This window comes from Macrotis lagotis, chromosome 2 (assembly GCF_037893015.1).
Source record: "Macrotis lagotis isolate mMagLag1 chromosome 2, bilby.v1.9.chrom.fasta, whole genome shotgun sequence".
Taxonomy (NCBI): domain Eukaryota; kingdom Metazoa; phylum Chordata; class Mammalia; order Peramelemorphia; family Peramelidae; genus Macrotis; species Macrotis lagotis.
Window position 1 is genome coordinate 247,650,814 of NC_133659.1, and position 14,444 is coordinate 247,665,257.

The 14,444-nt window shown below is 33.7% G+C and overlaps 1 protein-coding gene across 1 annotated transcript; it reads right to left on the reverse strand.

The window, feature by feature from the left end:
* Nucleotides 1-2,812: 2,812 nt before the first annotated feature.
* On the reverse strand, nt 2,813-3,755 carry LOC141512162 (olfactory receptor 6C2-like). The gene is given in 2 exon segments (XM_074221016.1): nt 2,813-3,469; nt 3,471-3,755. Coding segments are annotated over 2 exon segments (942 nt in total).
* Nucleotides 3,756-14,444: the final 10,689 nt, after the last annotated feature.

Here is a 14,444-nt window from a genome sequence, read left to right on the forward strand (position 1 = left end):
TGACTAATATGAAAATTGGTTTAATGAGATAGCATGTGTATGTTCTATATAGGATTACTTGCTATCTTGGAGAGGGTATACAGGAGGAAGGAAGGGAAAAAATTGGAACTCAAAATCTTATGAAAAAGTGAATGTTGAAAACTAACTGTACAGGTAATTTGAAAAAATAAAATATTATTTACAAAAGCAATGGAAAAAAAGATAGATCCTTTAAGGGCTGCTAGAAAGGATGTGATCCTCTAGTCCTTCATAAATTTCTGACTTTGGGCCCTTTCCCGCTTTCACCAATATAAACACATAAAGTCCCCAAACTAGGAAGCAGGTCAATAAAAAGAAAAATAGCCCAAAGGTAGGGTTTGTTGGCTTTCCCTATATATAGAAAGGGGCCACATGTCCTAAATTATTCTGTGTCACTCTTCTCAATTTTCTATGCTTCTAAGGTCAATCTTCGGGGTCATAGGTAAAAATTTACATTTTCCTTTATAATAATTTTTCTTGAATCTAGGTTCATGAAAAAATATCATCTCTTCTCATTGACCCAGGAAGGTAAGGAGAATTTTGTGGATACCTCATCTAGTACCTTTCAATTTTTATCAGTCATGAGGTACCCTGCATTAGAAAATAATAACAATAGAATTCAAGAAATGCAGTTCTTTAATACTTATCATGAAATCTTTTTATTTACTTTTGAAAATTATGTGCAAACTATATCACTCCATAAAAGTCTCAGAATGTCTCAGAATGTCTCTGTCTCTGTCTCTCTCTCTCTCTCAACTTTGAGTTAGATCATCTTAACCAAAAAGCAGAGCAGAAATCTCCTTAAAAAATTCCAAGCAAATAGATGGATTATTAAGGTCTTTCTATTGGAACAGTGAAGTAGGTAAAATTCCCAAAGTTAGGCTTTTTTTGCTTATATATTTTCTTTTTAATATTAATTATAAGAAAAATAATATATACATAAAACTGTAATGGTAGGCAACACTAATATTACATACATTCCAATATTTGAAGCATTGCTACAGCAGATAGAGTAGAGTTCCTGTCCTGGCTATTCAATTTAAAAATTTGAAATTATTCATTTTTACTTTTCTTTCTATTCGATAGCATTAAATTAAATCTATTGCCTTTGTTTAGAATTAATTATATCTCTTGCCTGACTAATAAGCAAACGTGTTTTTTATAAAAACAAATGTATTGATTGAGCCTCATAAATTATTATGGTTTTGAGGGAAGGTAAACCCACTCTGTAACATCTGGAATTACCTTTCAAAAAATGGGTTCTAAGACTAGGTTTTGAGGTAGTCTCCTGGTTTGCATCCACTCAAATTCATTACCTTTTCTATTTATTTATATGTTTAGTTTTATAACACAATATTTATTATATAATATAGTTAGTTTCATTACACAAGCAGAGAATAAAAGTAGTTCATATCAAATTTATTTAATAAGGTATCACGTTAATAAATGAAATAGTAAAATATCTCTCACATAGAACTGAGACTGCAATATATATATATATAATATTATTTATATAGTATGCATAGGAAGAGTATATATACTGTTAGAGGAACAAATAGGAATGAAACATATTGTAGATGGATGGAAAGGTAGGAGAACTCATACTACTAAAGCTGAAAAACTACTTCCCTTATTTAATGTTACTATTACTTAATAATATTATTACTGCATTGGTCCTACTACATTTACTCCCCATTTGTCTCTTCTGGGTTCACAGTATTGAAGAGTTGACTAAGTATTCTATATTTTTTGGACTTATAGAAGATGTTGCTCTTTATCATTCATAATTAAAATAGAAGAGATATTTAAACAAAGATGGCCTTAAGAATCATTATGATGCTTTTTATCCATATTGAAGAAGGGAGTAATTTTCATTTTCTGTCAAAAAAGAAATGACTATCAGTGATTCAGAAGGAAACTGGGAGAGAGGTAAAATGGTAGAAAATTAATGAGAATCAACAATAGTGAGAACTGGTCAGACTCAGCAGATCTAGATCAATATATGTGACAATAATATCATAGAGCAAATCAACTTTAAAAGTCTTTCATAATCTGCCTAATGCAATGACAAACAATTCCAGAGAACTAAATAGAATTACCCACTTCCTCCCAGTAATGTGATCATATGCTTCTGAACATTTGCTTTGCTTTACTAAATATATTTTGGTGAGAGTTTTTTTTTTTTAATTGTTCAATGGTGAGGGAGAGAGTGAAGGAAAGAAAATAAATAATCTCTTATTTCAGGGACCCCCTAGACTTTCAGTTTTGAAGATGTGTTTTATTTTGAGTCTTTGGTTTTTACCTTCCAAATTTTTTTTGCCAAAAGACACATATGAAGATTTATACAGGTCTCATTTCTATATTTTGGAAGAAGATTTCAGTAAATGTTGAATAACATGAATCATCAGGCAAAATTGATTTCTTTCTAGCTTTACTACCTTGAGCATTCTCTGATTTATAAAATTACCTTGTCCCAGGAGCTCATTATTAGTAAGACTTAATATGTAGTAGAATCTCATAAGCCTTGGTAACTGACCTGATCACTACCCTCTGCCTCCGATTGGATGGTTGTGAGTGATGTAGTTGGGTATTTGGAACAAGTGAAAACCTTAGAAAGTGGGATGGATTGGGGAGGAGAAAACCTCATTGAATATTTCTGGATAGGAGAGAAAAGGAGCTTTGAAATTTGGGTTTGTGGGTAAGGTAGTATGAGTAAGAGAACCATATTGGTTCACAGGACCCAATACAAAGAGGTTAAAGCCATTCAGTTTTTTATTAATTTTGCACCTGAATGTCAATTGCCTTTTATAGCTTTGAAATAAATATAAACTTTTTTAAACGTATTCCTAAAAGCTTGTATCACTTGTTTATTCCTCAGAGTGTAAATAAATGGGTTCATTGCTGGTGCTACTGAGGTTGCAAGTACTGCCACAATCTTATTCATAGCCACTCCTTCTTTTTCAGAAGGCTTAATATAGATGAAGATGCAGGTTCCACAAGTCATGGAGACAACAATCATGTGGGAGGAACACGTAGAAAAGGCCTTTTTCCTTTGCTCAACTGAGGGGAATCTCAAAATAGTCCTAACAATTGAGGAATAAGATAGAACTACTAACACTAAAGTGATGATGAGAGTCAACACAGCAAAGGCTAAAATCATTCTTTCTAGGAACTGTGTATCAGAACATGTGATCTCTAGCAATGGTGATAAATCACAGACAAAATGGTCGATGATATTGGAGTCACAGAATTCTAACTCAAGAAACTCACCAAGAATTGGAACAATGATCATCAACCCAGATAGCCAACAACCCAAGATGAGTTGGTTACAGACTCTGTTATTTATGATGGTTGTATAGTGCAGAGGTTTGCAGATGGCTACATAGCAGTCATAAGACATGGCAGCCAAGAGAAAAAATTCTGAGATCCCAAGTAGGATACCAAAAAAATAATTGAGTGAAACATGCATCATATGTCACAGTATAGTCCCTAGTTGACATGTTGTACAGGAATTTGGGAATACAGACAGTTGTGAATGATAATTCTAAGAAAGAAAAGTTCCTAAGGAAAAAATACATGGGGGTTTTAAGGTGATGATCTACCAAAGTGAGAGTGATAATGGTCAAGTTCCCAGTCACACTCAAAATATAGGTCAGAAACAGAAAGATCAAAAGCAGCACCTGCAGCTGTGGCAATCCTCGAACAATAAATAATGTTATCCCTGTCTGGTTTCTCATTTCTGACTCCTGTCTTTTGATGAATCTGTATGTGAGAGTGAGAGAGAGAGAGAGAGAGAGAGAGAGAGAGAGAGAGAGAGAGAGAGAGAAATTGGAGTTGAGAAGAGCCATCAAAAATAATTCAGCAATATAATTTGGATATTAATGCTTAAAGTCACTTTGGGGCCATTTTTTTCTTTCACTGGCTAAAAAAAATCATGCCAATTTTGTGTTATTTTCAATGTCTTTGTCAGTTACTGAGCAAAACATTTTGGTAAATACTTTTGTCCTTAATCTGTCTTTCTTTTTTGTCTCCATCTCATCCTTCCAAATTAACTTTAAGTAGTATTGTCTAAAAAGCTTGTCATTTTTTTTTGTTTTTTCATTTCCATTCCCAGATACAGGTTCTTCACTGAATCCCTTTGTGGCCTAGAAATAAAAGTTAAGCTAGAACTGTCTTGTTAAGTTAAAGTTAAGCAGAGACCATCTTTGATAGTTTATGTCAAATATACAGTTTTCATAGCACAAAGTTTTCAGCTATTCAGCACTCACTTCATATCACTTTGTTGTTTCCTCAGAAAGTTCCATGACCTCATGAAATATTTATCCTTCTTTCTATTTTTGACCTACTTTGTATTATATACTCAGTAGTGAGATCAATGTCGCTAAGACTGTGAATAGTTTCTTTACTTTTCTCAGAAAATTTCAAATTCTTTTTATGGATCATTTTAATGAATCCTTAGTTCTAGCTGTTGCAAACCAGTGTGCTTGTATTTCTTTATGCGATCCAAATTGTGTAATTTCATTTATTTTTGACTTTGCCAATGTATGAACCCTGTGAGATAAAACTTTGGATTTTTAATGAGTTGTTTTAATTTGAATTTATATTTACAGCATTTTAGTAGTTATTACCAATTTCCAGTTCTTATGTTGTGAATTCTTTGTTAAATGGAGACCATGGTACTTGATTTTTTTTGTTAGAGTAGTATATTTGAACTTTGAACTTAAGTAATTGATTCTATAAAAATTGATTCTATAGGTACATTCATGCACCTCTTTTAAAAGCTCAATTTCTTTTCTTAAACTTCAGACTTCTCTAGGCTCTCATTTCCATAATAAAAATAGACTTTGGTACAACCAGATCATGCATCTTTAGCTTTGCTCTAAGTCCTTTATTCTCCATGAACAAGCTCTATCTTTTAAGGTGACAGAACTCAGACCAGGTTAACCCAGATGACTTATTTATTCAGAGTTTACCTATTTTAACCAATGAAATGCTGAGATGGTTATGGGGAGGGAAGTGACAGAACAGAATAAATGTTTAGTTTGAAGTCTTAAAGGAAAGCATCAATGACCGCCAGACCCAGCAACCATTCTCTCCACATCTCAAAAATCCTTTAGGGATATGTAGCTAAAGAAGGTGTAGCCTGTTAGGCATCTCTACCTAAAATACCCTCACTTGCCTGAATCTATCTTGTACTATATCTTGGAAGCATTATCATTGCTGCCATAACTAATACCTAGGACCTCTCATCTCCGATTTCCATGCTATTTTTCTGACCATCTGTTTTCTCACCAAACCACTGTCTTAGAGTTCCAGATTAACAAACACACTTAGATTTATCAACCCTGTGGGTCCTTAATGGGAAGCAGAAACATTATATGGTCTGCAAATTTCTTATTGAAAAGCGTGGTGATGGAACAGAGGATACTCATCCAATTGGTGCTAGTTTTAATAAAGGGGGATACCTTCTAATATAATGTGTTAGATCATTAACTGTTTTGTCAGGTTTTTATAGGATGGGGAAGGAAAGAACATTTGTGAGATAGGGAAAATATTAATTGGGTTCAGGAAGAAGGGATTAGTTGTTAGCATGTTGCTAAAGGAACACAATGTGATGGGTGGAAATAATGAAAATGAAGGGAGGAAGCATAATCTTATACAGAGCAGACACCCACAGCCCGTGTGGAACATATCTGTTCCTCCACACCCAACCTAGTTGAGAATATCCAAGGGCTCAGGCTCCTTTTCCCCTAGCCCATTCAGTCTAAGTGAGCCTGGGTTCAGAAAACATTGCTTCATTCTGAATTAGATTAACAAGGTATCGCCCAAAACCCAGGTAGTTTGCTTAGCACCTTTGTTCAAACTTGTATCAGGAGTGAAGAAAATTACTCTTTCTCTGAACAACTGTTTGATCATTTCATCTCCACCACCAATGCAAACCCTTTACCCTAACAATCTTTTTTCTAAATTGTTTCATTTTTAGTTTCTATATTATTTTGATTGCGAATCAACTTTTCTGCATGCTTCTCTCTTACCTTAGAGACAGGTGGTACCTTAGTGTTTTGAGGGCTGGACCTGGAGACAAGAAGAGCTGAGTTCAAATCAAAAAATATCTAGTACTTTCCTAGATGTGTGACCCTGGAAAAGTCATTCAACTTCTGCTTGATAAAAGTATGTACTAGGGAAGAAAATGGCTAATCATTCCAGTTTCCTTTATAAGAACTGCCCCCCACCCAACACTCCCTTGGGTCCTAAAGAATAATTGGACATGCCTGCAGATCAATTCTATCACTTTGACTAATCAGCTTTCTTCTTCTAAACCTCTTAGATGTCCTCTGAACTTTTTATCTGTGACACCTTTCAAAGAACAGATGGGAAGATTTAGCTTAAGAAAAGTTCTAATTACAAATGATTACCATTATAATTTCAAGCTTCATTATCCAATCTCCTTACCTAGGACCTTTTTCATCTTGGCACTGGACTCCCTATTCAATGACTTCTTTCTTCATTGAAGGATCAAAAGACTTAATAAAGGTCTAATTAATAGCTGATAATGATTCTTTCCAAAGGAATAGTTTAAATATTAGAAGGCCATCTATTATTATAATATAGAAGTGGCAGTTTTTGGAAGTGAATTAATATAAATATAACTGTACCACTACTTTGCTGCTGCAGAAGATTGACCTGAGGGGGAATATTGGCTAGCTTATATTTCTCTGCTGCTATCCTTTTTCCTAATCTTTTGAGGTAACAGTATGTAAAACAATTTGTTCAGAGACTGGAATAGCCATTAAGAAATAGAAATCTTTGCATCTTTTTCAGTAGGAATTTATGATGGGTTTATTTTTGCACAGATTCTGGTTATTGGAGAGTGAAACCTAGAATTCTTTCTTCCCTTCCTTTGGGGGGCTGTTTATATGTAATGAATGATAAAGTTGCTAATGTGCTTTCCCCTGTATTTCTGGATCTTTATGTTGATGATTGTATATTCTATTTTCACTTCAAAAAGGATCAAGGTATTTACTCAATCATTTTGTGATTTGCAATGAGAATTAACCATACTCCGACATTCACTTTTGTCAGTGATACTTTCCATTTTTGTAGATGCCATCTCTGTCTGCTCATTGTTTCCTTGTGATTCTAAAGTTAAAAAAAACAAGCAATATAACTTATTTTGAGCAGGATTTCTCAATTATTTCTCACTAATTTTTAGGTAATTCTGTTTATTAGTTACATAATTATTTCCCATCTATATTCAATTTTTTCTAAATGCTCCCAGGAATTGTACTTCCTTAGGAGAACCCCCTTAGTTATAGGAATGGATTTTGCTTGGTTACTGTGAAATCTTCCTTACAAAGTCCTGTAAGAGAAATTCTTCCTGGATCTTGAGAAGTGCGGATTCTATATCCCATAATTACCTGTTCATCCAGTGAAGAATTCAGTGATGCAGACATCGTCAGTCATAAAACAATGATCTCAGATTCCTGAATACATGATTATTAAGAGGAGATTTGTCTGTTGCTTAGGGTTTTTTGGAATGATTCTAAATAGAGTGACTTCTTGAGCTAGAATTGTGGCCTAGTAGCAACTTGTCTATGAGTTGGTTTTCCTGACAAATTCCATCCTATGACACTTAGAGATTACTGTGCTACTTTAAATAATCATTTTTCCTTCTTTCAACAATCCATTTCTTTGTGTAACTGATACTCCTAGACTTGGAAATTGTCCCATCACGGGCCAACTGTCTTAGGGTTGCTTTCTTTTTCAGTAAGGAATTTTCTTCCAAAGGAAATAACTACAATAGAAGAAACTCAATGAATGTGTAACATATAGTGTTAAAAAAGAGAGCTCCCCATACCCCTAAGACCATCTAGCTACTCACCCACATAAAACAATCCAACCCTGGCCCCATTTCCACCAAAGAGCACGTGTCAAGGTCCTTATAATTCTGAGGACTATCTCAGGTTCAGATGTTAGATTTAATTATGGAACATCCATAGTATTTGTTGAATTTTTAACATGCATTTTTTGTCTGTACTAAGTACAGAATTATCTTTATTTTATCCTTCATGAAATCAGGGGATGGCATATGTGATGCTACAATGAAGGGATTCTGGTAGGTTGCCCTGATTTTGTTGACTTGGGTCACTCTATCTGATAATTTTATTTTCTACACTGATCTCAGGCAGCATTGGTTCATATGTCATATTATTGTTGGCCTTGCAGCTATCCACTGAGATAGTAGACATCAATTTTCAATAGTGATTTTGTCCATTTACTGACATGTGTGTAGTCTATCTGTACATATCATTATAAGACCAGAGGACAGAAAATTTTCCTCAGATTGAGGTAGTGCCTGGCCACAATTTTTTTTTCTTTTCTTTCCTTTTTTAAGGAGATAGAATTTGAGGCTGGTTCTTTAAACTTCAGGGTCAGGGCTCTATCCCCTGTGCCCCACAATTGCTTTTCTGTCATCACTAATTAATGATATTCAATAACTAAACAAATGTTTCCCATATGTACTTCATTCAATTTTTTTTCCATTCTACATTGTAATGATCTTCCTCAGGAGTCCCTAATTTTTAATTGTGGTAGGATTTGCTTGACTGTTATATTATCCCTCAAGAACCCTGAAGACTTTTCCCTTGATTTTGGAGAAATGAAGCTTCAACTCTGAAGGTTAAGATGGTTTGGGTCAACTCCAGCTAAGTGCCCAAATAACATAATGGGGGATCCAATGTTAAATGCATTCTCAGAAGTAAGAGAAACTGACTGGGACAGCTAGATGATGTGGATAGAGCACCAGGCCTGGAGATAGGAGGACTTGAGTTCAAATTCGACCTCAGACACTTAATTATTACCTGTGTGTCCTTAGGCAAATCATTTAACCCCATTGCCTTGCAAAAAAAAAAGAGACACTGACCTACATTACCTAGAGCCATGATTAGAGGAAATATGAAATAACCTCACCATCCCTAGTGCTTCAAAGGAAGAGGACTCAGAGGCCATATGTGTTAAAAACTATAGCCTCTAAAAAACTTACCTCTGGTTCTATCTACCTGATCTTTTTATAAGCCCCATTTGCAGGAGCTTAGTTACCTCACACTTTCCACTGTGGACCTTACTCTATTTTCCTCTCCATTGTAGTGAATGCCCCATTTTCACAGTTATCTTTCCCTCCACCCTCCATCCCCTTTCTCTCTGAATTCTTTCACAAATTGGATATTCTCTAAAAAGGATCTTTTAGCTAATTCATGTTTTTTTGGCAATTACCAAATTATTTCGTGTTTTAATTCTCTCAGATATACTTATTTTTTCAATGGTATAGCTTGCTCATTCAAAGGAAATATCACCTTGTGAAATTTTAGGAATTGTTTAGCATGAGAGTGGGGAGATAGCATTTGGTGGGAGATTCTGTACCTTTCAAAGTGAAAATACTAGCATAAAATCCAAGTGTATATGAATCTGACCCTATTAAACTTCTATTACCAATGAGTACATATCATGGGTCATTTAATAAAGAATGAAAACATCTCTGAAATGACTATTCGTTTTTCATCAGAAACCTTGTAATTGCTATATTTCCTCCCTCCCTCCCTTCCTTCCTTCCTTCCTTCCTTCCTTCCTTCCTTCCTTCCTTCCTTCCTTCTTTCCTTCCTTTCTTCCTTCCTTCCTACCTACCTACCTACCTTGTGGTTCCTGTACACAGAATCTGCCCCATCTATTTTTTCACCACAGTTCAAAAATAATAAAAATAAAAGAGAAATAAAGTAATATCTCAAAATATTATCTTACTTACTTCCCTTCCTTCAGATCTCCATGAGCATTTTTTGCACAAAAGTCCCTGGAATACCTTAAAACTGATTAATGGTGAATCACTAGAAATGCATTTATTTACTTCTGGCTACATTATTGCAAAAATCCATAATATTCTACAAGTAGAATGGAATTTTTCCTAGGTTCCCATCTTTTGGAATTCACTAAGCTTCTCTCCCTCATTAGCAACTCTAAAATAATTCTGCATTAGAGATCCTGTCCTGCTTTAAATGCAGGAAATATTTTGATGAGATTTATGTTGCTGAAAGAAATACAGAACCATTTAAAAGAGAATGAACTCTCAGGGCCTGCCTTTTTTTTGGATCCCCTGTTATATCTGAGCAGGGAGACAGTTTCCCCTTCAAACTCTACTCAAACACCAGAGGATATTTGTTTCATCTGTCCAATGTGCTACAGGTGCATGGGGACCAACCAAATTCACAAATGAAAGGACCATTTGGGAATCCAAGTTCAAAAATCATTAATGAATTACCATTGTAATCAACTTTGGCAAAAGACATGAAATATGTAGCTGTGCGGCCAGAACCCTTATGGAATGGAAAAAGAAGTAATTGCATCAGACACAGTAGAGATCATGAGTCTAGTCATGGAAGAAGAGTGACATCTCACTGCTCTTCCTCACTTTGTGGAAAACAGTGGTCTCCAAAATTTTTTGAGCCTCTATCTCCAACAGTTAAAAAAATTGAATATGCACCCCATTGATAACTCATGCATATAGGTTTATGTGTTATGCAAATGTACTGCTTTCTTAATAAATTAGGATTTCAATTAGACAGCCAGCTTTTACCAAATGCTTGGTATAGACACTAGATTCAGTACTGGGTTCAAAGGAGGACAAAACATTTTCCTTGTCTTAAAGACATATTTAATGGAGGAGATAACATTGTAAATTTCATATAGATATATATATAGATATATATATAGATATATATATATATATACAATATGCATACCCATAAAATATGTATATCTATAGTATATGTTGAGTAGGATATGATCATTAATTTTCAATGATATGGTGATAAAATGTTATAAATAAAACTTTAAACTTTGTTCATGTTAAGATTTAAAAACACAACCTTCTGATGTTTGGATCCTCCCTTTTTTTCTTTGATCTTTGCTTTGTCTTCTCTGAGAATAGGTGAATGAGGATATCTTTGAGAACAACATTGAAAGTTTCTGCCTTTCCTACTACATCCTTAGTTCAGAAAAACATTTAAGGAAACACGTTAAAATGAATCATGAGTTCTTAGGCAAGTCCTTCAAATCAAACAATCAAATAATTTATTAAGCAGTCATAATGTGCTTCACATTAAGCACTAGACATACAAATGAAAGTGAACTTTCAAAAGACAGTTCATTTTCTAATAGGCAAGCTAGTACAAGCAAGATATAGACCAAATGAACTGGAGATGAGACATTTAGTATTAAGTGGGAGAGGAGGAAGGAAGACATTTAGTATTAAATGAGAGAGGTAGAAACATCTTGTAGAAGATGGGCTTTAGCTTGGACATGAGGAAGTCAACAAAGGAGATGAGGACAGAGAACCTCCCAAATATGGTAGACAGAGTAAGTATAAGTGTACAGCTTTGGGAGATGGAGATGGAGGGATATCAGATGTCCTTTATGATTAAATCATAGATTATGTATCAAATAGATATTTATATAGATGTAATATATTTGTAGATAGGTGAAGAAGGTCTTTTTAAAAAGACAGAGAATTTTATATTTTTCCAGGAATTAATGAGGATCCATTAGATTTAATTCTTTCAACAAGATGGAGTTTTGTTGGAAAATCTTGCTTGGTACATATAAAACAACCAGAAAATTGTGGGAAAACTGGGCAATTTACTTTATACTACAGAGAGGTATAGCTATAACCCCAGAATCTGTAAGGTTCCTTTTAAAAATAATTTATTGCAATCCCTTATTGCCTATAGGTATGAGTTATAGCTTTATTATGAACAGCTACTGACTTATAGTCATCTACTTAAGTGAACTCTAAGTTCACTTAAGTGAACTCTAAGTTCACTCAGTTGTGTTAAGGTATTAAGAAAATATTTTTCAGAAATAGACATTTCAAGTAGAGGTAAAGATGAAGTAATGTACTAAAATGAATGATTCAAATAGTGAGAGAGAATTGAACCTATAAGCAATATCTTCTCTGTCTAAAACTAAACTATAAACATTTTTTAAAGAACAAACACATTGTTCAGATCATAGGAAAGATTTTATCCATTTTGTGTATTGATAGAAGGTTATAGTTTTGATAAAGACTGTTACTACTCCATATCATAAATTAGTTCAAATACAACAGATTAGTCAATAGGTCTCAGAAAGTTAGGGCTATTTGATTAGTGACCAGAGTAATTTAACATGTTATAGATAAATTTCTAATCAATGATAGTACTAATGTCTACTCATAATATAGGGCTTGCCTGTAATTCCATATTGAAGTATAGGTTGATTACTGCATCACTAAATATGCAGAAAATTATTGTATTGATCTTATTTAGTCCCATTCTAACATCATGAAGACATTTTAGTTTCACTTAGTTATATGCAGAATTTTGATATGTGTTAATTTAGAGCAGGTGTTTCATTTTTTTTAAACACCACTATCTAACAGAATCTGGCATACCATAGTAACTTAATAGGTTCATTGTTTTGAATATACACTGCTGTTTCTACTTATCACATAGAATTAAATTATTATTTCTTTTATTTTGATTTTATTCTGTGCTAGGATCAATTCAGGCAAGGTCAGCAATTTAGACATTAAGTTTCAATGATATGGTGATAAAATGTTATAAATAAAACTTTGTTCATGTTAAGATTAAAAAGGATATGATAATTAATTTCATTCAAATGAAACATTACTTGAAATTTGCATTCATCACTGCAATGGGAAGCACTTAGTTAGGAAAAGTGTCACCTAAGTCAATTTACTTTTTTCTCCTGATATTTGGATTTATTTGTATGCAATCTTTTAAATTTTATAAAATAAAAATTTGTTAATTTTATCTTGTGGAATTTAATCATATTTAATCATGACCTCTTTCTTTAGCCATAGATACGTATATTCTTCTCTAATTTGTTTATGATGTAACTTTTCATATCTAGATCATGTATCGATTTGGAACTTATCTTCGTATGTGGTAATAAATATTGGTTTAAATTTGATTTCTACCATACTGCTTTCACAACAGTTATTGTTAAATAGTGAATTTTACTACTTGGAGTCTTTGGGTTTTTTGCTTTGTTTTTATCATATATATATTAATTGATTTTTATTTTTACAAATACATATTATGAAAAATTTTCAACATTTATCCATATGCATATATATATATATATATATTTAAGATATAAAATTTCCTTCCACCCTCTTTTCCCATCCCTCTCCCCTCAGTGACTAACAGGTTAATACTGTATATACATATTTGGGTTAAACATGTTTACAGATTAGTATGAGAAGTTAGAATTAATGGAAAAAATACATGAGATAGTGTTAAAAAGTTAATATAGGGGCAGCTAAGTGGCTTAGTGGATAGAGCACTGGCCCTGGGGTCAGGAGTACCTGAGTTCAAATCTGGTCTCAGACACTTAATAATTACCCACCTTGTGAAAACCTAAAAATAAAAAAAAAAAACATTAAATTAAATTAAAGTGAATGTAGTATTTATCAAATTCTGAAGATTTTTTTTTTGTTTAGTTTTGTTTTTCTTCCTCTGGATGGGGAAAACATTGTCCATAGCTGATCTAATCCAGTTGTCCTAGCTCTCTGAACTCCTGAGAGGAGCTGCATCCATCAAGGTTGATCATCTCACAATGTTGTTGTTAATGTGTATAATGTTCTCCTGGTTCTGCTCCCTTCACTCAGCATCAGATCCTGTAATTCATTCCTTCTTAGAATCTTTGGGTTTAATGAACTTGTGTTCCCTTCCTTCTGTATGTTGTGCATGTAATCTGCTTCACTGATTGATCTCTTTAAAAGAGTTTAAAATTATTCTTATTCATCAGAACCTTAATTTATTGCACTGGTGATCTGAAGCTCAAAGTTCATTTGTAGGTAGTTTTTTTTTTAACGTTTTTGCAAAGCAATGGTGTTAAGTGGCTTGCCCAAGGCCACATAACAAGTGTCTGAGGCCAGATTTGAACTCAGGTACTCCTGACTCCAGGGCCGGTGCTCTATCCACTGACCCACCTAGCCATACCCAGGAGTTTTCTTACTGGTGGATCTCAATTACTCCATACTCTGTGTTTGCATGGAGGCAGAGTTGGTGAGAAATTGAGAAAAAAATCTCATTCTTCTGGTTTGAAAAAGAAGACAAAGGTTTCTATATAAATTCTATTCAAGTGATTTTTGGACAGACATTAGGAAGAATGTCTCAACATGGAGTAAACTCAACATGGAGTAAAACTGAGAGACTGATCATGTTGTTTCTTTTTTGAATATTATTTTAATTTTTCTGATTACTTGAAAAAGACAGTTTTCAACATTTATCTTTTCATAACCTTTTGAGTTTCACATTTTCTGCCTTTCTCCCTTTCCCCCCATTTCCCCACGATAATAAGTAATCAGATAT